At 33.4% G+C, this 18,934-nt stretch overlaps 2 protein-coding genes and 1 long non-coding RNA gene across 3 annotated transcripts in view; all 3 read right to left on the bottom strand.

Moving 5' to 3' along the window:
* Window positions 1-587: 587 nt before the first annotated feature.
* LOC129005534 (uncharacterized) lies at window positions 588-1,175 on the bottom strand. Its single transcript, XM_054434441.1, has one exon. The coding sequence runs from the start codon at window positions 1,173-1,175 to the stop codon at window positions 588-590; it is 588 nt and encodes a 195-aa protein (XP_054290416.1).
* A 10,458-nt stretch (window positions 1,176-11,633) lies between these two features.
* LOC129005547 (uncharacterized) lies at window positions 11,634-13,573 on the bottom strand. The gene is made up of 3 exons (XR_008491833.1): window positions 13,527-13,573; window positions 12,877-12,997; window positions 11,634-11,719 (listed from the first exon to the last, which is right to left on the bottom strand). It is a non-coding gene; the product is annotated as an uncharacterized LOC129005547 (long non-coding RNA).
* A 1,326-nt stretch (window positions 13,574-14,899) lies between these two features.
* LOC129005533 (uncharacterized) overlaps window positions 14,900-18,934 on the bottom strand; it is a 46,251-nt gene continuing 42,216 nt past the window's right edge. The window contains exons 14-17 of the mRNA XM_054434440.1: window positions 18,463-18,666; window positions 16,721-16,764; window positions 15,945-16,065; window positions 14,900-15,153 (exon numbers count right to left, since the gene is read on the bottom strand). Of these exons, the coding sequence (XP_054290415.1) occupies window positions 14,900-15,153; window positions 15,945-16,065; window positions 16,721-16,764; window positions 18,463-18,666 (623 nt within the window). The remainder of the gene's footprint in view (window positions 15,154-15,944; window positions 16,066-16,720; window positions 16,765-18,462; window positions 18,667-18,934) is intronic.

Genomic DNA, 18,934 nt, shown 5'->3' with positions numbered 1-18,934 from the left:
TCAGTCTGTTATATCATATGGAATAGAGGTTTGGGGAGGTTCCACACATGCAGACAACGCATTTACGGAACAGAAACGAGCCGTTCGTATTTTATCTGGTCTCCCATCCTTGCACTCTTGTAGGGGTGTTTTTCGAAATCTTAACATACTCACACTTTATTCTCTATATGTTTTTAAAGTGGTTCTCTTCATCAAGAATAAAATTGGGTCTCTTCCTGCTGTTGGAGATAGACACAGGTATCCCACCAGACATGGCTCAGATCTCCTTCTTCCACAAATCCGCCTGTCCCTGTCTGAAAGAGAAACTTTTACAGCGGGTATAAAGATGTTTAACCGTCTTCCAACCAGCATAAAGGAATGTTATGGCGAAAGAAAGTTTAAAAAATGTTTGAAATCCTACCTTGTACAAAAAGAACCGTACAGTTTTATAGAATTTATGTCTGGCTGATTGTATCTTTTTTTATTGTATCTTTTTTTGATATATTGTCTATCTTATTTATTAAATGTTATTATTCTAGTTCTTATTGACGACTGAGATGTATAATTGTAAAAAATTGTACCTATTCAGAAAATAAATGACTTATGACTTATGACTTATCTTTGTTAGGAGATGACTTGTTTTTGAGAGGAGACGGCTTATCTTTGGGAAGAGATGGCTTTTCAGGAGATTTGATAGGGGATAGTAAGGAGACAATCAAGGGAGAAAGTAGCATTGATAGAGGGGAGGTATTTCTTTGTTTTCGGGGGGATGACGTAGAAGACGAGGATGAGGATGATGAAGACAAGGAGTCAAAAGATGATGAAGAAGAAGACGATGGCGATGATGGAGGCCTAGGTTTCAAAGTGTTGGCAGCAGAAGAAGAAGGTCCAGAAGAAAGTCCAGGCTCTTGAATATTCTTGACGATAGAAGTTGACAATCCAGGCTCTGGAGAAATCTTGGAGACAGGCAGAGGCTTTGAAGTGTTGGCAGCAGCAGAAGAAGGTCCAGAAGAAGTGTTGGCAGCAGCAGAAGAAGGTCCAGAAGAAGTGTCAGAAGAAGGTCCAGGCTCCTGAATCGTCTTGGAGACAGTACATTCTTTCCTTATTTCCCCATTCAATGCCTGGAGAAGCTTGGACCTTTTCACTCCAGCCACCGGCTTCATCGGCTTAGTGGTCTTTCTGAAGCAGGGGTCCATGGCTCTTCTGCAGGCAGGCAACAGAATGATGTTATTAACCAAAATGCTCTCACATATATACCCACTCCAAGTGGTGGGGGATATAGGTATAGGACAGAGTGGGGGAAGTTAGGAGTGTTGTAAAAGGGTGGGGAGTGGGAAATAATTATATCTAATAGGAAGAGTTTGGCTATGGATTGAGAAACAATTTTCAAAGATAAAGTTTCAACTAACCAATCATAAAAGTAGGTCAAGGTCATCCTCTATTGAAAAAAAACCGAAAGCCATGCAAGAAAAATAGTAGTGCAAAGATTCAAACTACCAACACCAAAACACAACTACTGGTGCATAGTATCTACAAGACTATCTACAAGTAAGTCTACAACAGTACATGCATGAAGAACCCGAAAATGATTAGACATATAGAAAAGATTTGACTAGGGAATAAACAACAAAGTGTAACTGGCTTGGTACCCATTTTACACTTTAAGGAAACACATCAGGTTTTCATGCCTCTATGTGTGTTAAGGAAGGATAGAGTTTAACCTGAAAATGATTAGACATATAGACAAGATTTGACTAGGGAATGAACAACAAAGTGTAACTGGCTTGGTACCCATTTTACACTTTAAGGAAACACATCAGGTTTTCATGCCTCTATGTGTGTTAAGGAAGGATAGAGTTTTACCTGAAAATGATTAGACATATAGACAAGATTTGACTAGAGAATGAACAACAAAGTGTAACTGGCTTGGTACCCATTTTACACTTTAAGGAAACACATCAGGTTTTCATGCCTCTATGTGTGTTAAGGAAGGATAGAGTTTAACCTGAAAATGATTAGACATATTGACAAGATTTGAATAGGGTATGGACATATAAGTACAATTGGTTTGGTGGCCATTTTGCACTTAAAGGAAACACATCAGGTTTTCATGCCTCTATGTGTGTTAAGGAAGGATAGAGTTTAACCTGAAAATGATTAGACATATAAATTGGAGGTCAACCTGCAAACAAAATAAACAACAAGTTAGTTAACCAGATAACAAAACAAGTGAATATAGTAATGCAACAACAAGTTAGTTAACCTGAAAGGAAAAAACAAGTAAACATAGCAATTCAACAAAAGATTAGTTATTATTAACCTGAAAAAGAAATGAGCTGATATATGAATGCGGGCCCAACATTGCATAAGTTAGCTCACCGTTCATCACTTGATGTGCAGCTTGCTTGTGCACATGATGTGTACCTTGCAAGAGCACGTGATGAACAGTGAAGTTTGAAAGAACTCCAACTAGTTTTATGCGCTCTGGTGGGGGGCCGGGCTATATGGGGGTGTGGTCTACTCAGCCAATCACAGGACAGGTGGTGTAGTGGGGAGGGCTCACTGGGGGCGTGGTCTACTCAGCCAATCAACGGACAAGTGGTGTAGTGGAAGTCTCGCAATAATGAAGCAAAGGGGGGGGGGTGTAACTAACACGTGCAGCTACTAATCATATTTGTATCAATCCAAAACAATATACATGCTTAAAACTGATGTAAAGTCCATTAAAAGGTATAAGTTGTTGGCTTAAGAGTGGTATATAATCAGAGAAACAATTTTCTTCAGGCCTCAAGAACAAGATATTAAATCAATTGAATTACTAACCAAGCTAATTACAATATGAGAATACAACAACATTTAGCAGTACACCAATATGTAACCCATGCAATATATTTAATTATACATGTAGATTTCAACTAATATATCACATCATTTCAGCTATGCAAACACAATATGGAACAGAGAATAATAAGACCTACCTATTTCAGTAGAAATCAGGAACACTTGGTGTATAAAGTTAGGCCACGATAACTCTAGAAAAGAAAATGCACATTAAATTTATTAAGTATTGTCACAAATTTATGCTTTTATTTTCAAAAAAAAAATCTTAAGCAAGCTATATTTTAATTTCAAATCATCAAAAGATACATAAAACGGTTTTGTTATTGATCAAAGACCTATCAGATTGTTTTCAAACCATTCCCAATAACAATCAAATAAGGAAATCAATGACAGTATTTTCTATCTTAAACAATCGTATAGGAATCATCTTCATCAAGCTACATTTTAACAAAGTCAAAATTCAAACCTTTGAATGATCACAAAAACAGTTTTATTACTGTCGCAAGAAGGAAATAGCTATCAGTTATTTTCAATCATATACAATTGCAATTCCCAATAAAAATCACTAACATTATTTCCATTATAAACAATCGTATAAGGAAACACCTACATTTTAACAAAGTCAAAAACGTAAAATTAATCAAAAGATCACAAAAACTGTTTTATTATTATTTAAAAACCTAGCAGTGTGAAGCAATTCCCAATAAAAATCAAACAAGGAAATCACTTACAGTATTTTCTATATTAAACAATCGTATAAGAACCATCTTAATCAAGCTACATTTTTACAAAGTAGAAATTCAAACATTTCAATGATCACAAAAACAGTTTTATTACTGTCGCAAGAAGGAAATAGATATCAGTTATTTTCAATCATATACAATTGCGATTCCCAATAAAAATCAAATAAGAAAATCACTAACATTATTTCCATTATAAACAATCGTATAAGGAAACACCTACATTTTAACAAAGTCAAAAACGTAAATTAAATTAATCGAAAGATCACAAAAACTGTTTTATTATTATTTAAAAACCTAGCAGTGTGAAGCAATTCCCGATAAAAATCACTAACAGTATTTTCTATATTAAACAATCGTGTAAGAACCATCTTAATCAAGCTACATTTTAACAAAGTCGAAATTCAAACCTTTGAATGATCACAATAACAGTTTTATTACTGTCGCAAGAAGGAAATAGCTATCAGTTATTTTCAATCATATACAATTGCAATTCCCAATAAAAATCAAATAAGAAAATCACTAACATAATTTCCATTATAAACAATCGTATAAGAAAACACCTACATTTTAACAAAGTCAAAAACAAAAATTAAATTAATCGAAAGATCACAAAAACTGTTTTATTATTATTATTATTTAAAAACCTAGCAGTGTGAAGCAATTCCCAATAAAAATCAAACAATCGTGTAAGAACCATCTTAATCAAGCTACATTTTAACAAAGTCGAAATTCAAACCTTTGAATGATCACAAAAACAGTTTTATTAGTATCGCAAGAAGGAAATAGCTATCAGTTATTTTCAATCATATACAATTGCAATTCCCAATAAAAATCAAATAAGAAAATCACTAACATTATTTCCATTATAAACAATCTTATAAGAAAACACCTACATTTTAACAAAGTCAAAAACATAAATTAAATTAATCGAAAGATCACAAAAACTGTTTTATTATTATTATTATTTAAAAACCTAGCAGTGTGAAGCAATTCCCAATAAAAATCAAACAATCGTGTAAGAACCATCTTAATCAAGCTACATTTTAACAAAGTCAAAATTCAAACCTTTGAATGAACACAAAAACAGTTTTATTACTATCGCAAGAAGGAAATAGCTATCAGTTATTTTCAATCATATACAATTGCAATTCCCAATAAAAATCAAATAAGAAAATCACTAACATTATTTCTATTATAAACAATTGTATAAGAAAACACCTACATTTTAACAAAGTCAAAAACGTAAATTAAATTAATCGAAAGATCACAAAAACTGTTTTATTATTATTATTATTTAAAAACCTAGCAGTGTGAAGCAATTCCCAATAAAAATCAAACAATCGTGTAAGAACCATCTTAATCAAGCTACATTTTAACAAAGTCAAAATTCAAACCTTTGAATGATCACAAAAACAGTTTTATTACTATCGCAAGAAGGAAATAGCTATCAGTTATTTTCAATCATATACAATTGCAATTCCCAATAAAAATCAAATAAGAAAATCACTAACATTATTTCTATTATAAACAATTGTATAAGAAAACACCTACATTTTAACAAAGTCAAAAACGTAAATTAAATTAATCGAAAGATCACAAAAACTGTTTTATTATTATTTAAAAACCTAGCAGTGTGAAGCAATTCCCAATAAAAATCAAACAAGGAAATCACTAACATTTACTTCCATCTCAAACAACCATATAAGAAAGAAGCAATTAATAATTCATCAAATGATCACAAAAAGCAGTTATGTTACGATTTTAGACCTAACAGTATGTGAGGCAATTCTCGATAAAAATCATATAAGAAAGAAGCAATCTATTCCAGCTATATTTTACTAAAGTCAAAAAACATAATTTAGAAGTTATCAAATGATCACAAAAAGCAGTTATGTTATGATTTAACACATAACAGGATGAGAGGCTATTCTCAATAAATATCACTAACAGTTTCTTCCATCTTAAAAATTTGAATCGAACTATATCTATATATAAAGCCAAAAGCACCCATGAACTTTTGAGAAAACTAAAAGTCACACCCCCCATTATATTAGCGGGAAGTCTCAAATCAAAGAAATAAAATTACCCAAACTTAAATTACACAACACAGGCTATCAGTAAGGCAACAGTTTTCTTTAATTCTCAATGCTGTAAAAACTTTGTTGTAACATGTTAACTCAAATTGAAGCAGATCGTTTAGCATTCATTAGAAGTTATCAGTTAAAACTAAAAAAAAGTTTAAAAATAATGTAGGCAAACCTTTTACAACACAAAAAGAGATATTTAAAATTATTTTGTAACAAGTGTTTAAACAACTCTAAGATGTAGCTAGAATTACTCAAATTGAAGCACGGGTTCTCTAGTACTAATATAATAATTGTTATAAATATATGCCACAAGAAAGATTAATTGCCTGTATGAATAAAATCTATTACAAAATATGAGACATACGTTAAATGATTAAGCAATCTTAATTCAACTGTCTGATATTGAAAAACTACTAATTTAATCTATATAGAAATTTTCGTAAAACCATAAGCTCAACAACAAAACTCAAAATATTTTCCATACAAATAGCTTTATGTATTTAAGGTCTAAAACAGTAAGAGCTAATATATTAAGAGAGTATAATTACCTGTATCAGAAAAATCCCCAAATCACAATATGTAGATGTGGAATATGTAGAACTAGAAACACTTGAACTTAAAAAATCGGCAAATATAATCAAAACGCTTGAAATTAAATAAAGCAACAAGATAATTGATAATTGATGTTCACAGACTACAGTATTCGAGGAATAGGTTCACTAGCAAAGACAAGTGAATACTGGTTAGTTGACGCTGCAGACAGACCTTGAAGATTATGCAGTGACAATAAAAGTGCAACGCTACTTACCTATAAGATGCAAATAATTGCAGAACTGCATAAAGTGTCTAGATGCATACATTCCAAACAGAACTCAATATATCAATTATTCAATCCAAGTAGGCTGTTCACATTGTTCAAGCCAACACAGACAGGATGCCTACCTAAAGTCGTGCCTACAGGATGGAGCAAGTTACGTGACGCGCATGCTTACGTGCACATGTCTTCCTCCCGTCTAAGGGTAAGACTGAAACCTATTACCCAAACTTCTATAAACACTATATAAGTGTTAACAGTGCAAATTACCAGTCATTTGACTATTACCAATCACTAGGTGAACATGTCCTCTGGAAATGCTCCTTCTATTCAAGAAAACAAAATATCTTCGACAATGGACAACAATATATCTTCATTAACAGATAACTCAAATAGTAATCAAGGACAAAACACAGTAGACATAACTATGTTAATAATACAAGATCCCAAAGTTACCAGCACAACATATTTTTTTAATCAGGCGTTTGAAGAACTCATGCGGCAGCTAGTAGATGGATGGATCAAAAATGAAAATATACTACAATACTTTACCTATTAGTACAGAATATTTTTAAAACACATTCAGACGTCCTTGACCTAATAACAATACCATCTACAACATCTGTGATCACACACATCACCAGAGTACATGCCCAGCCCTGACTACGATACTCCCCATCTCTAGATACTTACCTAATCACATTAATTATGACGTCATGTGATAATAACAGTCCTTCCCTCTACTAGTATGAGTAATTGTATTGTGGTGATAATAATTATGAAAGAGGCAGGTGATAGTATGCGATGGAAGGTGGTATCGTTGACTAGGCCTATACACTTCTCAATTAATAATTACTCTTTCTACTGTATGCTACTTATAATCAGTGTGCGAATCAGCCGCAAATCTCACTTCAACGCTTTTCACATCGTCACAATTGTTGTTTTATTGTAAAATTAGCGGATTTAAAATGCATATAGTATAGGCCTATCATGATGGGATAAAAACAGATTTGGTCACGCAACATTTGTTTACAAGATGATTTTTCACATTAAAACTGCAATAAAATTTGTCTTTATACGTGTAAACTAGCTGTTCTGAATTATACACATTTTTAACTGATTACTCGATTCCCGTACGTAGGACGGGCTAACACCTCGTTTTTATTTAAATTTATACATCTGTTAAATAAGACTGGTTCATAAAATAGTTTCCTAGCAAGACTTAATAACAAATTGTTCATAATATTTGAATTAATTTACCTTACAACGTATTTTACTGAATTTTCATGTAGTTTTAGTTACAATTTGGTATGATGAAGTGAATGATTGAAACCCATTGCATTACCATGTTACGTAATTTACAATGTATATCCAAATTCCGTTGTAGTGTTTTCTGTTGTTTGGTTAACTTTCGTATTTAAGCCACCAGTAAGACGAAGAACTGTGAGTGTCTGGAGGGAACGCGGACGTGACAGCTTGCATCAACCTACCAATGGAACATTTGAAGGATACAGAGTGGCGGTACCACCATGGTGATACATCATGGATACATCTCCTCAGACAAATGAACGTTAAATGTTTGCATTGTGGTGGCTTACATTTTAAGAAAAGAAAAGACTGACCGAAACAGTTCAATTTTAACTCTTTGTTACCATAAATGAAAGAACCGTTTACCTCATCTGCGGAATTCACCATACTTTCAGGAACTTATTGGAAACTCCCAATCTGAAAAAAGGGCTGCGAGGCTTAGATCTAGAAATTATTTGGATAAATTTCGTCAATTCAATTTTGCCTTTGCCATGATCAGCTCTGAAGCTAATTTAGATGAGAGGATCACACAGGGGATCTACAATTAAAAGATCCATGACACGTTTTACCTCCGAGTAGGTAATCTAATCCCTTAAGAAGGTTATCCTGAACACGCACAGATGTATAGTTGAGTACGACGTTGACACTGGAACCCAACAGCGCATAAAACACAATTCAAACAAAAAATGCCATAAAAAATATGCGGGAATAGGGTCAAATTGCCAACCTATTTGCCTAATCTTTTAAAATTGTGGCAGAAATGTGTTGGGACGAGGAGTCAAGTGAGATTCATGTGGATAGTAATAGACAAAAGGAGTGACTTTCCTCTCTATAATGATGCTACTTAAATAAATGTCGCAGGTATTTTTAAAGCTGAAAACAGAGCACCACCTGGCCAAATAAATCTTAGTTTTTTCCAAAACTAATAATGTTAAACGTGAATCCGTTCTAGATCAGTCGTTAGATCCACTTGCTTACCCTCTTATGTTCTCAACCGGAGACTTTGGTTGGTGCCCCTAATTTAAACACGCCTAAAACAGAACATATAGTATAAATAATTTAACAATGCTATAGTACGTGTAGTACTGGTTGGCGTCAAGAGAGGGATTTAGCGTCTGAAAAGCTCACTTTACAGTGTGTGGTTGACATCTACGTTCTCATAGAGGGCACCCGCCTACAGTACATAAGAGATAACCAAAGCAGTATGAGAGCGGATCTATATTTAAATATTGTAGACTACTTTTATATATTTTTTTACAACATAATATTTTCCATATTTCTATAATCAGTCAGAAATTACTTAAGAGTGACTCTTTGATTGAGGTCTTGCTGTTTTTGTTGTTAATTCTTTTATTACAGCTTGCAGTTTTAATCGATTTCGAGCAACTGTTACTTTAATCTAGCTACTTTAATGCTTGGAACATTCCATAGGCTGATCAAATGCATTGGGTGCAATTGGCACTCACATGAATGGATCAGGAATATTTATTTTTATTGATGCCTGGAAAAGCTGTTTCTAGGGCGATGAGAGGACATATGATTGTAGATGCAGCCCGCAGTACCCTATTAGTGTCAGAGGTTTTTCCTCCCAATGACCATGGAACTTCCCAAGAATTTGTCCAGAAAGCTTGCGACATACTCGACGGTATTATGACCGGTCAAAAAACAAAAAAAGGACATTGAGCAAAGTGATGTGTTATCTTTAATTGACACTGCTCTGGAGACAAAGACAAATCCTTTGCAATCCTCCTCGAGAACCAGTCAACTGTGGTTGGAATATCAGTGAATGATGACTGTACGAATGTTGATAGAAGCCGACACAATTAACTCCTGGGATCTGCATTTGTACGCTTTGCGTGAGATTCTACCGATAGTTGCAGCATCCAGAACATCGTGGTTGGTATAAAGAAAATTACGTTTACCATCCAACACTCTGCGACTTACCACCAGCTCCAGACTATCTTCTAAATATGATCCGATGTTCCTGCAAAACAAACTGCGTTTCTTTACACTGCGTTTGCAAGCGCAATGGATTACCATGTTAAACAGCATGTAGGGATTTTCAAATAAAGGGATGTCAGAACTGCCATCGCCCTTCAAACTATGATAGTGATGAAAGTGATGAACATGACTAATGAGAGTTGTTTTTTATCAATCAGTTTTACAGTCAAATCAACTTACTTTTTATATCCATACACAGTTTAAATTAATCAATATTTTTCTCAATTTTGAAAAGATTGTGTCCGCCATTTTGAGGTGTGTTTTTGGGGTGTTCCCATTGTCGGATTTTGTTTGATTTTGAATATGTTATAGAGCTATAATTTCTAAACAAAAAGCCATTGAGGAAGTTTCTGTTGCAAATTTTTCCATGTTGCAACACTGTTTTCTTGGACTATTTATATATTGTATTAATTAAGATCAGTCAATATTTTCATCATTCCTAGTTAATTTATTCTTGACACTCCCGTAATATGATTTTTAAAGTAACCTACCATGCTGTTTAAATTTATTTTCATATTACCTAAATGTTTACCAAAAATAAGACATTTGTACGTATTGCTTAGGTTAACATTCTTTTACATTTTGTGTAAATAACAAACAGTTAATGCGTATTACTCACGGAATATTTTGATAAAACATAATTTGCAACTTATACTGGTTAATTACTTTCAAAAATGAATTAAATAACCTATTTGTATGGATATGATTGCGCGTAACATTGTTCTATTTTTCAATATCCATTAAAATGGGTTTCTTTAAACACATCAATTACTTATTAATTAATGAATGTAACAACTTACTTTAGTCCAAGGATTTCCTGGGACATAATTACCATCCACCTTTCCTCCTGTAACATTCATATATATTTTGTAAATCTGAACAATAAAAAGTTATTTTGGAATATTCACACTTCTGTTGCGTACAATTTCATAAGTTGACCATTTTGATGGTAAGGTTTAAATTTAAAATTATTTATTTATTTCTGTTTGGGACTATACTTTGCATTCAGTAGTATTATTGTTACAATCATTATTGTCGTGATTGCTGTCAGTTTTAATGTAATAAATACAATTTACCGGTAAGTATTTCAAGAAACTAACATTGTATTGTATGTTAAGTTTGGTATGATAAAGTTGTTGTCCCTTGAAATACATTAATAAGATTTGGAAATGTTCATATAGGGATTTAGGCCAATTTTAGATTATGAAATGACTTAAAATATGTTATGAAAATGTAATATGTTTTTCAGACGCTATGATAAGTTCAATCTGTTCATCCAAGACACATCAGTGTCGGCACCTCACAATTCAGTCACATTCGGACGCCTGACACTTGTGCAATGTATGTGTTTGACATAAAAAAATTTTGTTTTTGTTATTTAAGTAATCGTGTTTATATCTTAGGAACTATTTATAACAATCATTAAGATGGATGATGACAAATTGATAGAATATTTTGTTTTAATAAAAAGTTCTTGACTGTAACATCACTGTAAATAAAGTGACGGAAGACTGGCTGAAACCAACTGACGGACAGTTGACTTCTGAATTGAGGATGCAACTGAGACTGAACTGAGACTGAACTGTGATTTAACTGTGATTGGACTGTGACTAAAATGTGACGGAACTGTGACGGAACTGTGACTGGACTGATGTGTGAATCAACCTTAACAATGATAATCTTGTCACCTTCAGAGCAGAAGTAGAACGACGTAAACTGACATAGGGTGTCCAACCAGGTGTAGGCTGTCGCGTTGGGATTCGTAGGAGGAAGCCCTGCTAGTACACAGTTCCCAACAAAATCTGCAAAGTTGGGCCACTCTGCTTCGTCGAAGAGCCACCAAGCAGAGAAATCGCTTAACCTCAGAGGTTGACCAGTCACCCATGTAAAGCGTCTTTCCAACTCCCAGTCTGCTAGTCCTATCCAGGTCGAACTTGGAGATTCTCCTAGAGATGAAACCACTGTATCTTATAAACAAAAAAAAAAAAAAAATAGTTTTTCTTTTCCGAGTTCGTTTAACTCTTATACCCGACAGATTTTCATGATTGAGGTCTCAAATTGAAGGTATGAACGCACAGATTTCACATAAAGCATCGGCATATATTTATCTAAAGTAACACTCGGCTTATACGTAAACGAAATTTGCTTCCAATGTATTTCCTATGAGAGTTAAATTATGGTTTTTCTTTTCCGAGTTCGTTTGGCTCTTCTACCCGACTGATTTTCATGATTGAGGTCTCAAATTGATGGTATGCACGCACAAATTTCACATCAAGCATCGGCATATATTTATCTACTGTTTTGCTCGACCAAAATTTTATTTTAACGACAGTAAATTTTATTTATTTTCAAATGTTTACTCCAATTTAAGATGTATTTCACCAGTTATAATTATATAATCATATATATTTTGGTCTAAGAACCTTCAGTGAAATACCGACTTTTATTTAAGCTATTAGTTTTTTAAATATGTTTAGGCTAGTTTCAAGAAAACGCAAGGTGAACAACCAACATAAAAATGATTTCTATAAGGTTTTTCTATAGTTAAAAATCAACAGCTACAGTATTGTTTATGTTTTTTTTTTATGTTTTAGACTCAAAATAATCAGTAAATTATAGGCTTCAATTGGAGCTATTGATCGTTTGAATCAGTTAAGTTCAAGATACTGTATTATTTAATCAAAAATCATAAATTTGATTATTTCTCGGATATGATATTTATTTCAACGCTGTGGAGAAGCATGGGTCCTCTAGTATTCAATAAAAATATTCGACCTACGTTACTAATATGACGTAGGCATAATCTGCCTATTCCAAAATATGCAACCTCCTTCTTCAGAAAGCATATACTTAATAACGGTTTTTAAAAATCTATACAATAAACTATAAGAGATAAATATATAGGGATAAACTATTCCAAGGCTAATTGGATTTGAATGAAATAGTAGGCTATGTTATTTTTTATATTCACACTATGCAAATGCAGTATAATAATATTGTAGAACGTTTGTATCAACATAATATCTAGCAGTTTATAGCTTTGAAGAACGCCGTGACCATCGTTGTAATGCAAACTAAATAACATTTTTATGCAATCAATTACCTTTGCTCCTAAAGATATTTACAGCAGCTTCTTTAAATCTTTGTATCTTTTCCTTAGTTTTTAATACGACGAGTCTCTTTCCAATAGAATCACAATTTTTTCTCGCTTCGTGCCACGTTACCTACAAAATAAAGAACTTTTAGCTAGGTAAATTGGCTCTTGTTTGTAACTTTAAGTATCTCTATGATTTATAATAACCCAAAGTAATTGTTAGTTAAGCTAAGCTAACCATTTTTAGTAGACATCAAAAGACACAAAATAATATAATACAAAAACTTCTTTACATGACACAATTAAGTCGTGTTTAAGACTGCAAGAACTCCATCGCTATCTTATTTCAAATAAGATATGTCAACATTGTATACTATTAAAGAATTATTTATCTCAAATTATTTATCCATACTACGTTAGAAATTGAAACATGAATTATAGCTGGGGCTAATGAAATATAATATAATATTTTTAAAACAACATATTTTATAGGGGCTATTGGTTTATTACAGACACAAATTACTTACTCTAAACCAATCTTAAAAGTAGCCTTCCATTCATATGGGTACAGGTCTGTCTTAGTGTGTTTAGAATGATTTTAGGTAATAAATGTAGTTCAAAAAGCGATTAAATGAGTTTACACTTATAGTCCTGAATACCTTAAGCCATGGGTCCCCAGGAGCAATGTTGGATTCTGTAGAATCTGAAAAAAAATTGGTTAAATGATTTATTGTTGATGCACTAGTATTTGTGGTCCTAGAGATGGATCTATTTATGTTTTTTGTTGGGAAATCCTTTTGTCATTTTTTAATTTGTACATTTGTATTATTAAATAAACAACACTATTGAACACCATAAATTATATAAATTTCAATAGCTGAACAATAACAAGTCGTTATGATTAAACAAACATAAACAATAATCATAAGCAGCTTATAAAATGTATTATTCAATTTTAAAATATATTGGCAATCAAAAGCTTCACCCAAATAATAAACATAATTGAAGCAAATTTCACCCAAATGGTGGAAATAAGTAGTAGCAATCATAGGAAAATAATTAAATATTACGGAGTGAAACATTTACTAGCGAATCCAATATGTTCTTGTGAGACTTATTTACGGAAACTAAATAAAAGAAACGTCTTATAACACTTGAAACATATATTTACGCTTATACTGTTACTCACAAGACGGTAAATATACAAAAAATATGGTAAGTGGTGATCGATTTCGATTGGACACTCCAATCATCATCAGACCCAATAGGCGAATCTCCTATTCGCTAAATATTGGAGTGTCCAATCAAAATCGATCACCACTTACCATATTATTTGTATATTTACCGTCTTGTGAGTAACAGTATAAGCGTAAATATATGTTTTAAGTGTAATAAGACGTTTCTTTTATTTACTTTCCGTAAATTTAATAACACGTACAATGCTGATCAAGAAGTTATTTAGACTTATTTATGAATATAACTAATGTAAATATAACTTTGGAAGTGCAACTGCAAACACTTACAACATAGGTTGTTGGGTGTATATCATGTTTGATACAAACTTTTATCCGAGAATATGCTACAAAAACTATCAGTGCCAGGAGCAGAGCAAATCATAGTTCCACCTTTAAACCATAGTTCTATTTATACCATAGTTTTATTCATACCATAGTTCCACAAAGCATATCAATGACATCCTGCAGTGGCTAATCAAATGCAGTTCCCTTCCTTGGATTGTTTCTTTAACCCTCACATCGAATCATAACACTCTTTTTCAATAAACTAAACAACTAGAACAGCAAATTTAAAACAAATCCTTTGTTTATGAATTTTCTGTTGCAATTAGTGCTAACGTAAATACAAATAAACATTATTATTCATAATTACAAAAAAAAAACATGGGGCCACAATTTATTTTACCTCAAAAATGCATTAATTAAAATTTTTAAATACAAATACCCACCGTTAAATTAATGTCACAGTTACTTTCTGCATCATGTAATTAGAGCACCAAATAGTCCCAATCGAAATACTAATCACCTGATTTGTCCTCGCAGAAGTACGACCGCTTGGAAGTGCACAAAACGTCGTTCCACTGGTATGGCTTAAAGTTTGACCACAACGGCTCAAAGTATCTCCTCCCCTCAGCTTTGACACAAGGCGTTCCATACCTCGTGGGCTCTGAAGGCAGCCAGTTGGTGTACGAGCCCAGGGGAGAATTGTCGACCCACTTAATCCTCGGTTCTAACTTCTTCAGCCCGATCCACAGCACACCTGCCTTACTACCTGATGAGAAAATATTAAAAAATCGTTGAGATCAAATTTTTTCTAAGGACTTTTACGCCTACCAATATTTTTATGTACCACATAGGATGCTAGGTTCGAGTCCGGATCTGTTTTACATATTACTTCAGGCTAGTCCTAGGGGGTAACGGCATTATCACATAGATAAAATACATTGAGGAATGGCGGGATTTGAACCTGGGACCTTGGCCTCTAAAGCTCTACCACTAGACCAGCTCGCTTCCTTCACCAATTAGAGCATTTAACATAGAGAGCGAGTGTTGTTGATCATATGATTCGTCACCTTGATCCAGTCAGTTTGGTCAACTGCCTGATTTTATCAACTCTCTGGCACGATCGGCTCTACTTTCACCTAGTCTTTTTCATTGACTACTTATTTACCTTTAAATTTTCTCAATTCGTTTGTAATTCAAACATCTGCCATTCTGTCTTGGTGATAATAATTCCTCGTGTTTAATAGTTGTGGATGTAACACTCCTCTTCTGACCTAATAATTAAACTTATTGATCGATGCTGATGCGAAGTATTCTTCTCTTTAAAAAATCTTAATGGACTGGGGAAATATTTCAAGACATTTTTTTGTCTTTCAATAATTAAGATAAATTATTGGTAAATAAGGGATTGTTCGCAATTAATTGTTATAAAATATTCGTTTAATCCTAATGCCCATTTGTTACGTGTTTCCTTATTGCACAGTTAAAACTATTATCGTTTAAAATAAATATAATTTAGGTAGGAAATAATGTATTTGTTAATAACAATAATCACTTCACCTGTTTGTCTAAACTTTTGTGCCGCAGTAGCAGCAAACGCTTTATTATGTTCTTCATTTCTTATAATAGCCAATTGGTGACCCTTTCTATGGCATAGTTCATCCGCTTCTTGCCAAGTTACCTGAAATAGTAGGTATAAATGAGTTTTTATATGTTCTTCAAACGTTTCTTGTCATAAACAAACCTCAATATTAAACAACATTCACACTCTTCGCCCTAACCATAGATAAAAAGAATTAAACATAGACCGACAGCAGTGCTGTAGTGTGTAGTTACGGCGCACACCGCTGCAGTGTCTGCTGGTAGCTTAACGGCGACTGGCGAGGAGCCGACGAAGGCAGCGAATCGAACATCGAGCACGATCTCGAAAACACCGCGGAACCTTCCTTTGACAGTCTATATTTATTCTATTCGTCTATGCCCTATTGTTCCAAAAACATTTGCCTGTTTTTTTTTAATCAGATCACAACATTATATGAACGCAACTCATTCTAGTGGTACTTGTTGTAAATCTTAAAGTTAGCAAAACCTTTTTTGTTTTGAAAGTTTGAAGGAGGTTGAAACACCCTTTATTTTCGTCAAACTATGAATGTCAATTTACCAACCAAAATAATAAAAAGTGCATTTAAGATCCAATTATTACACCTAAACTCTTGAGATTATATGCATATTTTTTACATTTATCTTTGAAAATCAGTTCTCATTATTAAAGTTGTAACATTTTTGTAAATAGTCTTATACAGTACAGGATAAGAAGATGTAATATTTTGACTAACCTTAACCCAAGGATCACCAGGAACATATTCATTCGCTGAATTACCTGAAACAACAACTATTATATTGGCAACAACTTCCATGAGCACATGCAATAAACGTAACGCATTACCTTTGTTAAAAAGGTAAATTAAAGGAAAGAATTACCAAAATTCTACTATAAATTCATGTCTTTGATAGTTATAATGAATTGTCAAAAACACAAAATAAGACCTTGGTCTGTCAAAGTAAAGTAGAACTTTAGTGAGTGATTCATGGTTAATATAATGCCATGTTGTCCTTTTGGTAAACAATGTAAGTGAAAATATTAAAGATGTAAACAAACGCCCTTGTTGCTAAGTGGTTGGTGTCTCGTGCTTTGCTGCGAGAGGGGTAGGTTCAATTATTATAAAGCTTTATATAAATAAAACTATGAGGGGCTTGGACCACTTGCCTTTCAATATATTTGATTTTCGCAACTACAAAATACCACTGGCTAATTTTAGTTCAAACACCGAGAATATATATCTATTTTGTTTTAGTGTATGAGACCAACATCCAAAAATCTTAACAATGTTTACGTAGGCCTACTTAGTTTTGAGTTAAAGTTAAAGTTAGCATCGAAAAATAAATTATTTACAAGGTGTACATAATCGAGAAACGGTGTCGATATAAGGACTAAACCAAAGAGTAGCTAAGCTAGTATTTTTTTGGCTGGGGATAAAACCATAGTATTATTTTAAGTACCATATAAAAAGTTCGACATAATTCAAACTTTGAAAAAATAGCAAAAAACAAATGTTGCCTATTTAAAAGTGTTGGAAGTAGAAGCACAATAATTTATGTCCATTATAAAAGCCCACAATATCAACTTACTGCAACATGACATTTTTAACCCACTACAATTAACAATTAATTTCAGTTAAATCAAGAGTGATAGTTTGTTTTTGAAGATTTTTTAGACTTATTTAGTTAAGACCAACGGCTACATATGCGTTATAGGCCTATAGCCTTTTAGAGCTTAACTGTTACACTAGCTGAATGTTCATACCAAATATTGTAGTTAAAATAGAATCAACATGGTTTCAGCTCAAGCCAATTCTTACTGCACACTTTCTTGTTAATTTATGTGTTTGAGGTTCAATCTTTTTTAAAACATTAACTGAATCAGTGTTTCTTCATGGATTTACAACTTTCCTTGGCTACGCCTTTAGAAGATGCACATTGGATCCATGATCTAACAATAGCAATAGCCTGTTGAAATTCTTTAGTTCTTGGCACCCTCAGCAAATACAAACCGTTGTTCAACAAAGACAAATGGGTACTTCAGTATTAAACGGAGGCCACATTTTGTCAGCGCGCTGCGGCGGTTATGTTAGGTTGGGTTATCATAATAGAAAGTATCGTTCGATTCATAACGAAGCGAGGAAAGTCCTACACACATAATATTTACGATAACCCAACCTAACATAACCGCCGCAGCGCGCTGACAAAATGTGGCCTCCGTTTAATACTGAAGTACCGACAAATGTAGCACAGATAGACATCAAGATAGAATATAATACCTAGGAAATTCTGGAACAATATTCCTCCGTTGTAACATTTAATAGCACCCCTCTTATAAAAATCATATGGAAATTGTGTGGAACGATGTCATATCTGAATACATATTTAAACTTGGACTATTTACCTTTACTGCATATATAGAAGTTCCAAATATCGCATTTAACGTCGCTCCACTTATATGAGGTGTTTGGGTCTTTACCATTTTCCGGGTTTGCTTGTACACAATCCTCGTGCCCGCCGTAGTTGTTAGGTTCTCCTTCCTGCCAAGGTATAATATCTAAATGCCTCCTCAACGGCTGACCGTCGACCCAAACAAACCTTAGAACTAGTGACTTGTCTAACCAAACCTCGTCCACCCAAACCTCGTCCGCCAGACCGATCCAAATAGACCTGGAATCTTCACCTGAAACAAAACACAATAAATAAAATGTGTTATGTTAAAATTTATATCTTATGGTTCATTTTATGAACTACCAATAAAAATTTACAAAACATTCGGACGTTAAAACTTTGTCCGGTTTCAGTATCAAAACTGTCATTGTTCAATTGAACCACCAAAAGATTGCTCTGATGATTACTTTCTGGTGAGTACGCAAAATCTTATCCGAACGTGAATTAATTAAAAAGAATACGTATTTTCAACCATTGCTTTTTCAATTTCACATCAAATT

The sequence above is a fragment of the Macrosteles quadrilineatus genome, unplaced genomic scaffold (assembly GCF_028750875.1).
Source record: "Macrosteles quadrilineatus isolate MER2022 unplaced genomic scaffold, UCM_ALF_1.0 Scaffold_23__1_contigs__length_1887923, whole genome shotgun sequence".
NCBI classification, from domain to species: domain Eukaryota; kingdom Metazoa; phylum Arthropoda; class Insecta; order Hemiptera; family Cicadellidae; genus Macrosteles; species Macrosteles quadrilineatus.
Note: the sequence above shows the minus strand (reverse complement) of the source record. Positions and strands in the feature narration are given on the sequence as shown.